The sequence below is a fragment of the Ambystoma mexicanum genome, chromosome 1q (assembly GCF_040938575.1).
Source record: "Ambystoma mexicanum isolate Mex_15411 chromosome 1q, UKY_AmexF1_1, whole genome shotgun sequence".
Classification (NCBI taxonomy): Eukaryota; Metazoa; Chordata; class Amphibia; order Caudata; family Ambystomatidae; genus Ambystoma; species Ambystoma mexicanum.
In genome coordinates this window covers 505,671,072-505,690,023 of record NC_090922.1, presented here as the reverse complement: position 1 = coordinate 505,690,023, position 18,952 = coordinate 505,671,072, and the positions used below count along the sequence as shown (strand labels likewise).

The following is an 18,952-nucleotide window of genomic DNA, read 5'->3' as shown; positions in this document are numbered from 1 at the left end:
AGGGAGGTTGAAATCGCTATATTCCTTCGCTGCATTGTATTTTCCCTACAAGAGAGCGCAGACATATTCATCGTTTCCCCTCCCCTAAACTGAGAAGGGTATGCATGCTGATCAGGTTTGATAACCTAAATGTTCTAGCAACTGGTGGAGCTTGGATGGGTTTACAAAGGGAAAATCGCACCTGCCCTCTTTGTGGCGATGCCAATGGGATGGAGACTGCCAGGCGCACGTTGTAGCATCTTGTCCCTCGCTATTAAGCACCTGTAGACCACATTATGGCCCTCACATGGCGGATCTACACCAGATCGGCGTGAAGGATTCTGGCTGCGTTGTTTCTCAGGGTTCAGCTTGTCTATGGTGCTGGCTATTTCTCCAGAGTGGGTGATTTTGGTAGTTACGTTGGCTGTGTTGTCGCCTAGTCGAGCGGCAGTGTGAAACTGCGCGTTCCGTTGGTGGTCTCGATGTGAAGGATCATGAACCTGGTCTACATGGGCCGAATGGGAGACAGACGAGGACTTTTTTTAAAATTATGTTTACTGCATATATATGCGTTATGATTGAATATTCTTTTTGTGTTATCTTTATTAATGTGCTAACATTTTTATAGTATTTTATCGTATTTATTGTATGTTTTATTCAATGTTTTTGTACGAAAAATTATAATGAACTGTTTCATACTATAAATTCAAAAATAAAAAAAGGATGCAAACAACACACTTTTACCTCACTTCTATTTGAATGTAATGAATGAAATAACAGAATGAATTCACAGTGGAAAAAAATATTGATTTTTTTTATTTTTATTTGGGGGGTCACTCCCCCCCCCCCAAGTCTCCCATTTCCCCATGGTTTTGAAGGGCACCACGAAAGGGGCAGCTTTTCCGCAAAAATAAAGTTTGCAAATTGACCTCTCCATCATTTACATTCTGATTGCATTCAGAATTAGTAAAACAAGACTCTCTCTCCAGTCAGCCCCATGCTGGTTATTGCATGCATGTATAAGGGGGTGGTAGCTTATATGTGAAATGTGATTGAATTGGGAGGAAGCGTCGTTGTGCTGTCAAGAATAAAAGAATTGCGAACAAGAAACATGAAAATGAGCTTGACATCGACTTCACAGGCTGCTCAATAAGTGAATAGTTGTCACCATGATCCATTCCAATTTCCAGGTTCACATCCGATTCTTTTTTTTCTTTGCAAATGTAGAGGGAAAAAAATTGGATAAGCGCCTATAAATTGAAATGGATCATATTGGCAACTGTGTAAGTGAACGAACTGCGAACAGTGGGAGTGTAGCTATGTTTAGAAACCTTGGGTTATTCAGTGTACATCAGAAAGCTGATAATATGCATTCTAGGGACGGGGAGCCTTGAAGCGCTGAACTGGAATGCCGATTCGAATAGAGGTTTGGATCAGCTCAGGTCCCTCCAGCCTCCATGGAGATGGCTCAGGAGCCAAGTCAAGCCTAGTCGCTAAATGTCCGATTCAGTTCAAATGGATGCGAGCCAATGAAACACCAATTACAAGAAATCCCACTAATCAGCTTCCTTCCCTTGCCGGACAGAGTGAGTCAACTTAGATGTATATGTACTTAATTTTTTGCATTCTTAAACCCAAACAAAAGGGCACTTCACCATTTAATTATCAGAAAATACACATATTTTAATATTTATCATACCAATTTGACAATTCCAATATACAACGTTAAAAATGTTCCAAACATCAATTCAACAATCAATTTTGTGTGTACATCTTTCTTCATTGCGACTAACAGCATAGAACTATATGCTTAAAAAAACCTTTTCTATGCCTTATTGGGGTGTATTCTCTTTTATAGAAAAGACCCCGCTCTTATTTAAGCCCTTCCCAATTTCTCTGGGCCAAACGGACTGTGCCAACACTTTTATAGAAATGTGTTTCTAGGACCAGCATGGGAATATATCTTTTAAGAATAGGCAAGGCAAGTAATCCCTATTGCAAATCCTGCTGGTGCTGTCTTCAGGGCACTTAGGTTTTTGTTCATATTCTGGTTTTCACACCCTTAACGGTTTGCCGTAATGTACAATCTTTCTAAAAGACAAATAAAACATTTCCACTTTAGAACATAAACAAGTAAAACATTTTTATGCAAAAAATACATCAGATACATCTATTACAACTTCATCTCTATTACCAATATAGACAGCAGGGATGCATTAATACTCAAGTGGTCTAAATTATCCACTACTACACTTTCTCTCATATTCAATATGGTTTGTTCTCTCCATTTCATGTGTCTGCAAACATGCATTTTAGCCTTTAAAGCTTAATTTCCTTGGGCTGACCGTCTCTTTCCAGCACAGACATAAGAAACTTTTGCTGAAAAGGGGGGGAGGGATATGTTTTAATATTCCTATCAAATGTCCCTATATGTTTACCTATCACCCAATTATTAATTTAAGCAAGCTGAACGCTCACCTTTTACTGGATCTTCAATTTCTTTCCGATCGGGCTACTTCCTCTAAGTCCCGTGTGGGCACTATTACTGCCCAATGGTGTTCTCTATGTCACGAGCCAGGGTGGTCTCCCTACTAGTTTGTAGCTTAGCTCTGTAACAGGAGGAGAGAAGCCACCATTACTTATCACAGGAATATCGGTGATCACCTCAACATTCTCTTGTTTAAAATTGAGTGAAGCTTACCCGAGTGATCAAGTCCACTGTCTTGAAATTTCCTTTATTTCTATTGGGGGATTTTATCTCTCGTCACCCTTCATGGAACCGCCAAAAGCGTGTTCTAAATAAACCAGCACAAAGGGGAACAGCGTTAAATTCCCTTTTAATGGATACCGCATTACTCAATGTGTCCATTGTCCCTCTCTCTTACCTCATGGGTACATCTATGCCGGCTGTTGTCCCGTGCACAGTGTATCTGAAGCCGGGCGTGCCGCGATGAACGTCTGCTGCTCGATAAAGCTGCGGGCCTACTGTCGCATTTGGTCCATTTTAAGTAGTGGTCATGTCACATGATTTTACGCGCGTATCTACGTGATATCACGTGATCCGCAACCCTTCTCTTAAAGGTATACCACTTTCTTTTGGTTTAGTGTCGCTGATAATCAAATAAAGCAAAAATGCGCAATATACCAGTATTACACATTAAGCAAGCTGGATATTCACCTTTTACTAGATCTTAAGTCCCGTGTGGGTACTGTTACTGCCCAATAGGGTTCTCTATATCAGGGGCCGCCCGAGGCGTGTTCTAGTTGGACCAAAAATGATCAAAGGTAACAGCATTAAATTCCCTTTTAGTGGATACCTCATTTATTCAATGTGTGCATTATCTCTCTATCTATCTCCCCTCGTGGGCATATATGCCGGCTGTTATCCATCTCTCTCGCCGTTATATACTAATCACTTATTCCCACAGAGACCCTTATAGAATGTTACATATTTCACAGGGTACATATTGTAAAAGAACTTGCGACTCATATATCTTGTTCACCTTTTGTGATGTATAAAAAGGGACCACTCAATGGAGATATTTAATCCGTTTCTTACAGTGTCTAGGGAGTATATCCATTTCTGTTCTGTTTGTCTTAGCTTTAGATCTCTGTTACCTCCTCTTGGTTGCACATTTATTACTTCTATAATGAACCAGTGGATGTCATGTACTGAATGGTGGGCGCTTTTAAAATGGGCCACTAAAGGTTTATCGGGTACCTGGTTCTTCACACAGGATCTGTGTTCACAGATTCTCTGACGAATGGGTCTCTTCGTCTTGCCAATATATAACAGGCCACATGGGCATTTGATGCCATACACTACCCACTTAGAGTTACAGTTTGTAAAGTGTTTCAATTCCCATATTCTCCCTTTGAGGTCTACCTGTTTCATGTTAGATGTTAATTCACACACAGAGCAGTTACCACATCTGAAGTGACCTACCACCGGAGGTAAATTCCACAGTCTCGATTGGTTGGTGGACCTATCCTTGCCCACTGGTTTATATGTATGTACAAGTTTGTCTCTCAAATTAGGCATACGACGAAACGCAAACCGAGGTTTACTAATTGAGAAATCTTCTGTGTTGATAATATTCCAGTTCTTCAATATGCATCTCCGCAGATCGTTGCTGCCCCTAAAAAGAGGATAGGCACAGCTCACGTAAAACTCAATGCGAGCCAATGAAACCATAGGTCACTACAGCTAGAATTGGGTTAAAAGACTTTTAAAATCCATGCGGTTTTCAAGAAAGGATGGCGTAGATACTCAGTGTTTTTGGTGCAAGTGATGAGATCCACAGAGATCCACAGTGATGAGTCTCCCATTTCATGGGGCATGGGGGGCAGGGACTTCCAAATGAAATAGTTTCTTTTTGGAGGCACTCTCTGACTTCATAAACAAATTATACCTGTTAGTAACGGAAATAGTTAAAAAAGAAACAATTTATTTATTTTCTCTCATTTTTTTCTTTTTTTCTAAGTTTGTGGGGGCCCCCTGCCATGACAGGTGGTGGCGGGGCCCCCCACACTGTGGGGGCTGCGTGGCCCCCCTACACCAGTGCTGCTAGAGCAGCTGGCGCAAGGCCCAACCGAACGCAGTGCCTGTATGTATGCATGGGATTTAGAAAGTGACAATCTAGCAGAGAAGCAATGGAGTGCTGTGCGTAGGGGACGCACTGCCTGCATGGAGAACAACATCAAGGCCAGTCACATAATCTCCGCACTTCATCCAGCCCAGCGGGAGCAATCTCAAGCACACACAGGGGTCTTGTGAGACGCGAACAAGAGCTATGGAAGGAGGGCTCCATTCCACTGGTCATTGTTTCACTATCCTCCACCAGGACAGGAGCAGAGCGTGTGTCTGAGCGCTTCTCCAGAATACAAAAGAAGGGACCTCAAGAAGTGTGTCCCTTCTAGGGTCCCTCTCCATGAAGAGTCAATGTGGCAACTGGGTTCTCCAAACCTCCGAAGGACCTTGTGACCTTAGACTCAGAAACAGTCAACAATGTGCTCTGCAACAATGGTGATTCCTTGCTGCATCCTCAACAGGCTACCGGGAAGTGTCAACCTCCAGGGTGTACCAAGGGCATCCCCTGGCTACCCTGGGCCACAGTCAAAGCCACAAGTCAAATGTACCAAGACTCAGTAGGATGAGTGCACTCTAAACACTATATTAGCTTGGTCTGTGACTCAGTGGGTTAATGCATCCACTACAGGGTCCTGTGTTTGAACTCACGGTCACAGGTTTGAATTCTGCCAGGTCCACTCAGCCCCTCATCTTTCCTAGGTCGATAAAATGAGTACCATTCATTTGGGTAACAATATACATCTGTTATCTGTCAAAAGCGCCAGGGTGCCCCTGTGGGGGTGAAGGTGTACTCTACTAATACGCATGTAATGTTATATACAGTCACTCCTGATACAATTAACTTTTCAATAACACTGTGTAATACAAACACTTCATAGACATCCTCTTCAGAAAAATATTCCAATAACAGTGATTATTGAGACTTGTCATTGTACATGTGAAAACATATTTTAAATCTGTCAACACAAGTTTCTCTCATAAGAGCTTCTTCAGGGAAACCATAAAGCTGGTTATAAATTCAATAATAATCTGAAATATACCCAATGTGCTGGAATGTATTTTTGGAATTACCCATATTCGGCGAAGATGGATTCACTGTATACATCCTCACCAATTTTGGGTAACTGGATTCATTGCCCATCGCCGAGTCTGTACCGCGATCACAGAGTCAAAGAAAGCATGGTACGATCACTTTCTATGACCAGTGTTTGGCAAGAAGAGGATTGGGCCTCCGAGGAGGAAGAGGTAAGGGGAGGATGGGGTTAGTGGGGTTAGGTGGCATGCTACAGACCTGGTAATCTGGTGGGGGCAATGGGGATGGAGAGGGCACAGTGAGGAGTGGTGAGGGTATTGAGGGGCGTGAGGAAGCCATGTGTGGGAGTAGATTGAGTATCAGGAAACTGTCGGGGATAGAGGGATGGGGCGGAGGGCCCCTTTGAGAGAAGAAGTTGGAGAAGGGTGGAGGACAGAGTCTCCCTCCTCCCTACCCCCCCCCCCCACCATCAACTCGCCCTGTAAGAAATAAGTTGGGGTGGGGGAATGAGCTGATTCTGTGAATCTGAGGGGGCAGGAACCAGTTGTGGGGGATGCACATCAGGGCACACACAGACCCATTGCTTTTCTTCAATCTGCTTCACTTTTTGACTTCCAAGGTGTACTACTTTGAACCTAATAAAGCAACATTTCTGGTTTCAATGATAATAACAATTAGAATAAAAATTGCAGACAATCATGTAGTATCAGGGACCTTTTTTTCTGGTTCATGCTACTTGTGGCCTATTATCCAGAATGACATTCTGCCAAGATGGAAGTGGGAGGAGCAGACACTCGCCTCACTCGGGCTGGTACATTTGTCTTGGATGTTTATCAGGTGTTGTGTCCCAGACCTGAGCAAGAGGCACAGCAGAACCTCGCCTAGCAAAATCCTTAGTCCCAGCCTAGAAGGCAAAATCGCCATTTTCTTTTCAATGTTTAAATCAAAGACCCTCTTCTATATGTCTGTGACCGTATCCCGCCCAAGAACAGCTACACTGCCTTTATGTCAGTTTACCTCCCACCTCATAACCATTATACCACCTTAATGTAAACTTACCCCCTGTCTCAGGCTGCCATGCCTTCTCATGTCAGTTTCAATTCTGACTCATAGTCGCTATTTCTCCAGTGGCCCCAGAGACATTGCTGGGCCCCTCTGTCACCTGAGATGGCATGGGCTCCTAGAGAGGCACGCACGCAGTTATACTCATGAGAAGTGTACCTACTCACTAGGTCAGTCAGGCACTCACTCACCTGCATCTCTTCCTCCTGCAGGTTACTCCCTCATCTGCGACACCTGCACCAATGCAAACGGCGACAGCTGCACGGGCGCTGCCCAAACCTGCGATGCTTCCCAGGACACCTGTATTTTCACCCTCACCGAGACCAGGACACGTGAGTAAGAGGTGGGGAGGGGCACTGCCCGAGGAAAGCCATTGCAAAGGTTGTAGCCATGGCCGACCAGGAAGAAAGCAAGAATACATGCGATTTCTTTCTTTCATTAATGGGTTCTGTGGTGTGGCAGAAAACATCTGGGTGTATGAGAACACCGAACAGTGGTCGCCAACATGCCACAGAAAGTAAACTGGAACATTAGTACAAGCTAACACAATATAATCAACCCTGCTAAATGGAAGTTTGTGGGCCGGCACAATATACAAGCCTACTTCCTAAAGTTCGTGGACCGGCACAATATACAAGCCTACTTCCTAAAGTTCGGGGGTGGGCACAACATGCAAGCCTATTTCCTAAAGTTCATGGGCCGGCACAATATGCAAGCCTACTTCCTAAAGTTCGTGGGCCAGCACAATATGCAAGCCTACTTCCTAAAGTTCGTGGGCCGGCACAATATGCAAACATACTTCCTAAAGTTCGGGGGTGGGCACAATATGCAAGCCTACTTCCTAAAGTTCGGGGGTGGCACAATATGCAAGCCTACTTCCCAAAGTTCGTGGGCGGGTACAATATGCGAGCCTACTTCCTAAAGTTCAGGGGTGGGTTAAATATGCAAGCCTACTTCCTAAAGTTCGGTGGCAGGCACAATATGCAAGCCTACTTCCTAAAGTTCGGGGGCGGAACAGTATGCAGACCTGGGTCCTAATACTGGAAAAGAGGAAGTAATGTTCATGGGCAGGGCTGTGTCTGGGTATTAGTACTGCAAAGTAGCGAGCGCTGTGCATTGGCAGGGCTGGGTCTGGGTATTAGTACTGAAATGTAGCGAGCGCTCTGCATTGGCAGGGCTGGGTCTGGGTATTAGTACTGCAAAGTAGCGAGCGCTGCGCATTGGCAGGGCTGGGTCTGGGTATTAGTACTGGAATGTAGCGAGCGCTGTGCATTGGCAGGGCTGGGTCTGGGTATTAGTACTGCAGTGTAGCGAGTGCTGTGCATTGGCAGGGCTGGGTCTGGGTACTAGTTCTGGAACATGGGGAGCAATGTGCATGGGCAGGGCTGGGTATTAGTACTGGAATGTAGCGAGCGCTGTGCATTAGCAGGGCTGGGTCTGGGTATTAGTTCTGGAATATAGGGAGCAATGTGCATTGGCAGGGTTGGGTCTGGGTATTAGAACTGGAATATGGGGAGCAATGTGCATTGGCAGGCCTGGGTCTGGGTATTAGTACTGGAATATGGGGAGCAATATGCATTGGCAGGCCTGGGTCAGGGTATTCGTACTGGAATGTAGCGAGCGCTGTGCATTGGCAGGGCTGGCTCTGGTTTTTAGTACTGAAATGTAGCGAGCACTGTGCATTGGCAGGGCTGGGTCTGGGTATTAGTACTGGAATGTAGCGAGCGCTGTGCATTGGCAGGGCTGGGTATTAGTACTGGAATTTAGCGAGCACTGTTCAGTGGCAGGGCTGGGTATGGGTATTAGTACTGCAATGCAGCAAGCGCTGTGCATTGGCAGGGCTGTGTCTGGGTACTAGTTCTGGAACATGGGGAGCAATGTGCATGGGCAGGGCTGATATGATATGATAAGGCATTTGTAACGCGCCTATACACAAGTGTTTCAGTTTTTCTGGGTATTAGTACTGGAATGTAGCGAGCGCTGTGCATTAGCAGGGCTGGGTTTGGTATTAGTTCTGGAATATAGGGAGCAATGTGCATTGGCAGGTCCGGGAATTAGTTCTGGAATATGGGGAGCAATGTGCATGGGAAGGGTTGGGTCTGGGTATTAGTACTGGAATATGGGGAGCAATGTGCATTGGCAGGCCTGGGTCGGGGTTCTAGTACTGGAATGTAGTAAGCACTGTGCATTGGCAGGGCTGGGTCTGGGTATTAGTACTGGAATGTAGCGAGCGGCTGGGTATTAGTACTGGAATATAGCGAGTGCTGTGCATTGGCAGGGCTGGGTATTAGTATTGAAATGAAGCGAGCGCTGTGCATTGGCAGGGCTGGGTCTGGGTATTAGTTCTGGAATATAGGGAGCAATGTGCATTGGCAGGTCCGGGAATTAGTTCTGGAATATGGGGAGCAATGTGCATGGGCAGGGCTGGGTCTCGGTATTAGTAATGGAATGTAGCGAGTGCTGTGCATTGGGAGGGTTGGGTCTGGGTATTAGTCCTGGAATATGAGGAGCAATGTGCACTCGCAGGGCTGGGTCTGGGTATTAGTTCTGGAATATGGGGAGCAATGTGCATGTGCAGGGCTGTGTATTAGTACTGGATTGTAGCGAGTGCTGTGCATTGGCAGGGCTGTGTCTGGGTATTAGTTTTGGAATATGGGGAGCAATGTACATGGGCAAGGCTGGGTGTAGGTATTAGTACAGGAATGTAGCGGGTGCTGTGCATTGGCATGGCTGGGTCTGGGTATTAGTACTGGAATGAAGCGAGCAACGTGCATGGGCAGGGCTGTGTATTAGTACTGGAATGTAGCGAGTGCTGTGCATTGACAGGGCTGGGTCTGGGTATTAGTACTGGAATATGGGGAACGTTGTGCATTGGGAGGGCTGGTTCTGGGTATTAGTTCTGGAATATGGGGAGGAATGTGCATGGGCAGGGCTGGGTCTGGGTACTGGTACTGGAATGTAGCGAGTGCTGTGCATTGGCAGGGCTGGGTCTGGGTATTCGTACTGGAATGTAGCAAGCAATGTACATGGGCAGGGCTGGGTATTAGTACTGCAATGTAGCGAGTGCTGTGCATTGGCAGGGCTGGGTCTGGGTATTAGTTCTGGAATATGGGGAGCAATGTGCATGGGCAGGGCTGGGTCTGGGTATTAGTATTGTAATGTAGCAAGCTCTGTGCATTGGCAGGCCTGTGTCTGGGTATTAGTACTGGAATATAGCGACCGCTGTGCATTGGCAGGCTTGTGTCTGGGTATCAGCACTGGAATATAGCGAGCACTGTACATTGGCAGGGCTGGGTCTGGTTATTAGTTCAGGAATATAGCGAGCGCTGTGCATTGGCAGGGCTGTTTCTGGGTATTAGTACTGGAATATAGCGAGCACTGTGCATGGGCAGGGCTAGGTCTGGTTATTAGTTCTGGAATATAGCGAGCGCTGTGCATGGTCAGGACTGGGTATTAATACTGGAATGTAGCGAGTGCTGTGCATTGGCAGGGCTGGGTATTAGTACTGGAATGTAGCGAGTAATGTGCATGGGCAGGGCTGGGTATTAGTACTGGAATGTAGCGAGTGCTGTGCATTGGCAGGGCTGGGTCTGGGTATTAGTTCTGGAATATGGGGAGCAATGTGCATGGGCAGGGCTGGGTCTGGGTATTAGTACTGGAATGTTGCGAGTGATGTGCATTGGCAGGGCTGGGTCTGGGTATTAGTACTGGAATATAGTGAGCGCTGTAGTGAGCGCTGTGCATTGGCACGGCTGGGTCTGGATATTAGTTCTGGAATATAGGGAGCGCTGTGAATTGGCAGTGCTGTGTCTGGGTATTAGTATTGGAATATAGCGAGTGCTGTGCATTGGCAACGCTGTGTCTGGGTATTAGTACTGGAATATAGTGAGCGCTGCGCATTGGCAGGGATGGGTATTAGTTCTGGAGTATAGGGAGCAATATGCATGGGCAGGGCTGGGTATTAGTTCTGGAATATATTGATCGCTGTGCATTGGCAGGGCTGGATCTGGTTATTAGTTCTGGAATATAGGGAGCAATGTGCATGGGCAGGGCTGGGTCTGGGTATTAGTTCTGGTATATGTCGGGCGCTGTGCATTGGCAGGGCTGGGTATTGGTTCTGGAATATGGGGAGCAATGTGCATGGGCAGGGTTGGGTCGGGGTATTAGTTCTGGAATATAGGGAGCAATGTGCATGGGCAGGGCTGGGTCTGGGTATTAGTTCTGGAATATGGGGAGCGCTGTGCATTGGGAGTGCTGGTTCTGGGTATTAGCTCTGGAATATAGCGAGCGCTGTGCATTGGCAGGGCTGTGTCTGGGTATTAGTACTGGAATATAGCGAGCGCTGTGCATTGGCAGGGCTGGATCTGGGTATTAGTTCTGGAATATAGGGAGCAATGTGCATGGGCAGTGCTGGGTCTGGGTATTAGTGCTGGAATATGGCGGGCGCTGTGCATTGGCAGGGCTGGGTCTGGGTATTAGTTCTGGAATATGGGGAGCAATGTGCTTGGGCAGGGCTGGGTTGCGGTATTAGTTCTGGAATATAGGGAGCAATGTGCATGAGCAGGGCTGGGTCATGGTATTAGTTCTGGAATATGGGGAGCAATGTGCATGGGCAGGGTTGGGGCTGAGGCTGTGTATTAGCTCTGGAATATGGGGAGCAATGTGCATGGGCAGGGCTGGGTATTAGTACTGGAATATAGTGAGTGCTGTGCATTGGCAGGGCTGTGTCTTCGGTAGTAGTACTGGAATATAGTGAGCGATGTGCATTGGCAGGGCTGGGTATTAGTTCTGGAGTATAGGGAGCAATGGGCATGGGAGGGCTGGGTCTGGGTACTAGTTCTAGAATATGGCGGGCGCTGTGCATTGGCAGGGCTGGGTATTAGTACTGGAATATAGCGAGCCCTGTGCTTTGGCAGGGCTGGGTATTAGTTCTGGAATATGGGGAGTAATGTGCATGGGCAGGGCCGGGTCTGGGTATTAGTTCTGGAATATGGGGAGCAATGTGCATGGGCAGGGCTGGGTCGGAGTATTAGGTTTGGAATATAAGGAGCAATGTGCATGGGCAGGACTAGGTCTGGGTATTAGTTCTAGAATATGGGGAGCAATGTGCATGGGCAGGGTCTGGGTATTAGTTCTGGAATATAGGGAGCAATGTGCATGGGCAGGGCTGGGTATGGGTATTAGTTCTGGAATATAGGGAGCAATGTGCATGGGCAGGGCTGGGTATGGGTATTAGTTCTGGAATATAGGGAGCAATGTGCAGGGGCAGGGCTGGGTATTAGTTCTGGAATATGGGGAGCAATGTCCACGGGAAGGGCTGGGTATTAGTTCTGGAATATAGGGAGCAATGTGCATGGGCAGGGCTGGGTATGGGTATTAGTTCTGGAATATAGGGAGCAATGTCCATGGGCAGGGCGGGGTATGGGTATTAGTTCTGGAATATAGGGAGCAATGTGCACGGGAAGGGCTGGGTATTAGTTCTGGAATATAGGGAGCAATGTGCATGGGCAGGGCTGGGTCTGGGTATTAGTTCTGGAATATGGGGAGCAATGTGCACGGGAAGGGCTGCGTATTAATTCTGGAATATGGGGAGGAATGTGCATGGGCAGGGCTGGGTCTTGCTATTAGTTCTGGAATATTGGGCGAAATGTGCATGGGCAGTGCTGGGTATTAGTTCTGGAATATGGGGAGCAATGTGCATGGGCAGTGCTGGGTATTAGTTCTGGAATATGGGGAGCAATGTGCAATGGCAGGGCCTGGATATTAGTTCTGGAATATATTGAGCGCTGTGCATTGGCAGGGCTGGATCCGGGTATTAGTTTTGGAATATAGGGAGCAATGAGCATGGGGAGGGCTGGGTTGTAGTATTATTTCTGGAATATGGCAGGCGCTGTGCATTGGCAGGGCTGGATCTTGGTATTAGTTCTGGAATATGGGGCTGGGTCAGGATATTAGTTGTGGAATATGGGTAGCGCTGTGCATTGGCTGGGCTGGGGCTGGGTATTAGTACTGGAATATAGCGTGCGCTGTGCTTTGGCAGGGCTGGGTCTGGGTATTCGTTCTGGAATATGGGGAGCAATGCGCATGGGCAGGGCTGGGTTGGGGTATTAGTTCTGGAATATAGGGAGCAATGTGCATGGGCAGGGCTGGGTATGGGTATTAGTTCTGGAATATAGGGAGCAATGTGTATGGGCAGGGCTGGGTATGGGTATTAGTTCTGGAATATAGGGAGCAATGTGCATGGGCAGGGCTGGGTCTGGGTATTAGTTCTGGAATATAGGGATCAATGTGCATGGGCAGGGCTGGGTCTGGGTATTAGTTCTGGAATATGGGGAGCAATGTGCATGGGCAAGTCTGGGTATTAGTTCTGGAATATGGGGAGCAATGCGCATGGGCAGTGCTGGGTATTAGTTCTGGAATATGGGGAGCAATGTGCATGGGCAGTGCTGGGCATTCGTTCTGGAATATGGGGAGCAATGTGCATGGGCAGGGCCGGGTCTTGGTATTAGTTCTGGAATATGGGGAGCAATGTGCATGGGCAGGGCTGGGTATGGGTATTAGATCTGGAATATAGGGAGCAATGTGTATGGGCAGGGCTGGGTATGGGTATTAGTTCTGGAATATAGGGAGCAATGTGCATGGGCAGGTCTGGGTATTAGTTCTGGAATATAGGGATCAATGTGCATGGGCAGGGCTGGGTCTGGGTATTAGTTCTGGAATATGGGGAGCAATGGGCAGGGCTGGGGCTGGGTATTAGTTCTGGAATATGGGGAGCAATGTGCATGGGCAGGTCTGGGTATTAGTTCTGGAATATGGGGAGCAATGTGCATGGGCAGGGCTGGGCATTAGTTCTGGAATATGTGGAGCAATGTGCATGGGCAGGGCTGGGTCTTGGTATTAGTTCTGGAATATGGGGAGCAATGTGCATGGGCAGTGCTGGGCATTCGTTCTGGAATATGGGGAGCAATGTGCATGGGCAGGGCCGGGTCTTGGTATAAGTTCTGGAATATGGGGAGCAATCTGTATGGACAGGGCTGGGTATTAGTTCTGGAATATGGGGAGCAATATGTATCGGCAGGGCTGGGTATTAGTTCTGGAATATGGGGAGCAATGTGCATGGGCAGGGCTGGGTATTAGTTCTACAATATGGGGAGCAATGTGCATCGGCAGGGCTGGGTATTAGTTCTCGAATATGGGGAGCAATGTGCATGGGCAGGGCTGGGTCTTGGTATTAGTTCTGGAATATGGGGAGCAATGTGTATGGGCAGGGCTGGGTATTCGTTCTGGAATATGGGGAGCAATGTGCATGGGCAGGGCTGGGTATTAGTTCTCGAATATGGGGAGCAATGTGCATGGGCAGGGCTGGGTATTAGTTCTCAAATATGGGGAGCAATGTGCATGGGCAGTGCTGGATATTAGTTCTGGAATATGGGGAGCAATGTGCATGGGCAGGGCTGGGTATTAGTTCTGGAATATGGGGAGCAATGTGCATTGGCAGGGCTGGGTATTAGAACTGGAATATAGCGAGCCCTGTGCTTTGGCAGGGCTGGGTCTGGGTATTAGTTCTGGAATATGGGGAGCAATGTGCACGGGCAGGGCTGGGTCTTGGTATTAGTTCTGGAATATGGGGAGCAATGTGTATGGGCAGGGCTCGGTATTCGTTCTGGAATATGGGGAGCAATGTGCATGGGCAGGGCTGGGTATTAGTTCTCGAATATGGGGAGCAATGTGCATGGGCAGGGCTGGGTATTAGTTCTCGAATATGGGGAGCAATGTGCATGGGCAGTGCTGGATATTAGTTCTGGAATATGGGGAGCAATGTGCATGGGCAGGGCTGGGTATTAGTTCTGGAATATGGGGAGCAATGTGCATTGGCAGGGCTGGGTATTAGAACTGGAATATAGCGAGCCCTGTGCTTTGGCAGGGCTGGGTCTGGGTATTAGTTCTGGAATATGGGGAGCAATGTGCACGGGAAGGGCTGGGTATTAGTTCTGGAATATGGGGAGCAATGTGCATGGGCAGGGCTGGGTCTTGGTATTAGTTCTGGAATATTGGGAGCAATGTGCATGGGCAGGTCTGAGTATTAGTTCTGGAATATGGGGAGCAGTGTGCATGGGCAGTGCTGGGTATTAGTTCTGGAATATGGGGAGCATTGTGCAATGGCAGGGCCTGGGTATTAGTTCTGGAATATATTGAGCGCTGTGCATTGGCAGGGCTGGATCTGGGTATTAGTTCTGGAATATAGGGAGCAATGTGCATGGGCAGGGCTGGTTCTGGGTATTATTTCTGGAATATGGCGGGCGCTGTGCATTGGCAGGGCTGGGTATTAGTTCTGGAATATGGGGAGCAATGTGCATGGGCAGGGCTGGGTTGGGGTATTAGTTCTGGACTATAGGGAGCAATGTGCATTGGGCAGGGCTGGGTCAGGGTATTAGTTGTGGAATATGGGTAGCGCTGTGCATTGGCTGGGCTGTGTCTGGGTATTAGTACTGGAATATAGCGAGTGCTGTGCATTGGCAAGGCTGGGTATTAGTTCTGGAGTATAGGGAGCAATGAGCATGGGCAGGGCTGGGTCTGGGTATTAGTTCTGGAATATGGCGGGGGCTGTGCATTGGCAGGGCTGGGGCTGGGTATTAATACTGGAATATAGCGAGCGCTGTGCTTTGGCAGGGCTGGGTCTGGGTATTCGTTCTGGAATATGGGGAGCAATGCGCATGGGCAGGGCTGGGTTGGGGTATTAGTTCTGGAATATGGGGAGCAATGTGCACGGGAAGGGCTGGGTATTAGTTCTGGAATATAGCGAGTGCTGTGCATTGGCAAGGCTGGGTATTAGTTCTGGAGTATAGGGAGCAATGAGCATGGGCAGGGCTGGGTCTGGGTATTAGTTCTGGAATATGGCGGGTGCTGTGCATTGGCAGGGCTGGGTATTAGTACTGGAATAAAGCGAGCGCTGTGCTTTGGCAGAGCTGGGTCTGGGTATTCGTTCTGGAATATGGGGAGCAATGTGCATGGGCAGGGCTGGGTCTTAGTTCTGGAATATGGGGAGCAATGGGCAGGGCTGGGTCTGGGTATTAGTTCTGGAATATGCGGAGCAATGTGCATGGGCAGGGCTGGGTATGGGTATTAGTTCTGGAATATAGGGAGCAATGTGCATGGGCAGGGCAGGGTATGGGTATTAGTTCTGGAATATAGGGAGTAATGTGCATGGGCAGGGCTGGGTCTGGGTATTAGTTCTGGAATATAGGGAGCAATGTGCATGGGCAGGGATGGGTCTGGGTATTAGTTCTTGAATATGGGGAGCAATGTGCATGGGCAGGGCTGGGTATTAGTTCTGGAATATGGGAGCAATGTGCATGGGCAGGGCTGGGTCTGGGTATTAGTTCTGGAATATGGGGAACAATGTGCATGGGCAGGTCTGGGTATTAGTTCTGGAATATGGGGAGCAATGTGCACGGGCAGGGCTGGGCATTAGTTCTGGAATATGGGGGGCAATGTGCATGGGCAGGGCTGGGCATTCGTTCTGGAATATGGGGAGCAATGTGTATGGGCAGGGCTGGGTATTAGTTCTGGAATATGGGGAGCAATGTGCATGGGCAGGGCTGGGTATTAGTTCTGGAATATGGGGAGCAATGTGTATGGGCAGGGCTGGGTATTGGTTCTGGAATATGGGGAGCAATGTGCATGGGCAGGGCTGGGTATTAGTTCTGGAATATGGGGAGCAATGTGCACGGGCATGGCTGGGCATTAGTTCTGGAATATGAGGAGCAATGTGCATGGGCAGGGCTGGGTCTTGGTATTCGTTCTGGAATATGAGGAGCAATGCGCATGGGCAGTGCTGGGTATTAGTTCTGGAATAAGGGGAGCAATGTGCATGGGCAGTGCTGGGCATTCGTTCTGGAATATGGGGAGCAATGTGCATGGGCAGGGCCGGGTCTTGGTATTAGTTCTGGAATATGGGGAGAAATGTGCATGGGCAGGGCTGGGTATGGGTATTAGTTCTGGAATATAGGAAGCAATGTGTATGGGCAGGGCTGGGTATGGGTATTAGTTCTGGAATATAGGGAGCAATGTGCATGGGCAGGGCTGGGTCTGGGTATTAGTTCTGGAATATAGGGATCAATGTGCATGGGCAGGGCTGGGTCTGGGTATTAGTTCTGGAATATGGGGAGCAATGGGCAGGGCTGGGGCTGGGTATTAGTTCTGGAATATGGGAGCAATGTGCATGGGCAGGGCTGGGTCTGGGTATTAGTTCTGGAATATGGGGAGCAATGTGCATGGGCAGGTCTGGGTATTAGTTCTGGAATATGGGGAGCAATGTGCATGGGCAGGGCTGGGCATTAGTTCTGGAATATGGGGAGCAATGTGCATGGGCAGGGCTGGGTCTTGGTATTCGTTCTGGAATATGAGGAGCAATGCACATGGGCAGTGCTGGGTATTAGTTCTGGAATATGGGGAGCAATGTGCATGGGCAGTGCTGGGCATTCGTTCTGGAATATGGGGAGCAATGTGCATGGGCAGGGCCGGGTCCTGGTATAAGTTCTGGAATATGGGGAGCAATCTGTATGGACAGGGCTGGGTATTAGTTCTGGAATATGGGGAGCAATGTGTATGGGCAGGGCTGGTTATTAGTTCTGGAATATGGGGAGCAATGTGCATGGGCAGGGCTGGGTATTAGTTCTCGAATATGGGGAACAATGTGCATGGGCAGGGCTGGGTATTAGTTCTCGAATATGGGGAACAATGTGCATGGGCAGGGCTGGGTATTAGTTCTACAATATGGGGAGCAATGTGCATCGGCAGGGCTGGGTATTAGTTCTCGAATATGGGGAGCAATGTGCATGGGCAGGGCTGGGTCTTGGTATTAGTTCTGGAATATGGGGAGCAATGTGTATGGGCAGGGCTCGGTATTCGTTCTGGAATATGGGGAGCAATGTGCATGGGCAGGGCTGGGTATTAGTTCTCGAATATGGGGAGCAATGTGCATGGGCAGGGCTGGGTATTAGTTCTCGAATATGGGGAGCAATGTGCATGGGCAGGGCTGGATATTAGTTATGGAATATGGGGAGCAATGTGCATGGGCAGTGCTGGGTATTAGTTCTGGAATATGGGGAGCAATGTGCATGGGCAGGGCTGGGGCTGGGTATTAGTTCTCGAATATGGGGAGCAATGTGCATGGGCAGGGCTGGGTATTAGTTCTCGAATATGGGGAGCAATGTGCATGGGCAGGGCTGGGTATTAGTTCTCGAATATGGGGAGCAATGTGCATGGGCAGGGCTGGATATTAGTTCTGGAATATGGGGAGCAATGTGCATGGGCAGGGCTGGGTATTAGTTCTGGAATATGGGGAGCAATGTGCATGGGCAGTGCTGGGTATTAGTTCTGGAATATGGGGAGCAATGTGCATGGGCAGGGCTGGGGCTGGGTATTAGTTCTAGAATATGGCGGGCGCTGTGCATTGGCAGGGCTGGGTATTAGTACTGGAATATAGCGAGCCCTGTGCTTTGGCAGGGCTGGGTATTAGTTCTGGAATATGGGGAGTAATGTGCATGGGCAGGGCCGGGTCTGGGTATTAGTTCTGGAATATGGGGAGCAATGTGCATGGGCAGGGCTGGGTCGGAGTATTAGGTTTGGAATATAGGGAGCAATGTGCATGGGCAGGACTAGGTCTGGGTATTAGTTCTAGAATATGGGGAGCAATGTGCATGGGCAGGGTCTGGGTATTAGTTCTGGAATATAGGGAGCAATGTGCATGGGCAGGGCTGGGTATGGGTATTAGTTCTGGAATATAGGGAGCAATGTGCATGGTCAGGGCTGGGTATGGGTATTAGTTCTGGAATATAGGGAGCAATGTGCATGGGCAGGGCTGGGTATTAGTTCTGGAATATGGGGAGCAATGTGCACGGGAAGGGCTGGGTATTAGTTCTGGAATATAGGGAGCAATGTGCATGGGCAGGGCTGGGTATGGGTATTAGTTCTGGAATATAGGGAGCAATGTGCATGGGCAGGGCGGGGTATTGGTATTAGTTCTGGAATATAGGGAGCAATGTGCATGGGCAGGGTCTGGGTATTAGTTCTGGAATATGGGGAGCAATGTGCACGGGAAGGGCTGGGTATTAGTTCTGGAATATAGGGAGCAATGTGCATGGGCAGGGCTGGGTCTGGGTATTAGTTCTGGAATATGGGGAGCAATGTGCACGGGAAGGGCTGCGTATTAATTCTGGAATATGGGGAGAAATGTGCATGGGCAGGGCTGGGTCTTGCTATTAGTTCTGGAATATTGGGCGAAA

General features: G+C 48.5%; 1 protein-coding gene across 1 annotated transcript in view; it reads left to right on the top strand.

Annotated features, from left to right (window-relative positions):
• Positions 1-18,952, top strand: part of PINLYP (phospholipase A2 inhibitor and LY6/PLAUR domain containing) — a 118,828-nt gene that overhangs the window by 30,185 nt on the left and 69,691 nt on the right. Inside the window, exon 2 of the mRNA XM_069640869.1 lies at positions 6,878-6,997. Coding sequence (XP_069496970.1) covers positions 6,878-6,997 — 120 coding nt within the window. The remainder of the gene's footprint in view (positions 1-6,877; positions 6,998-18,952) is intronic.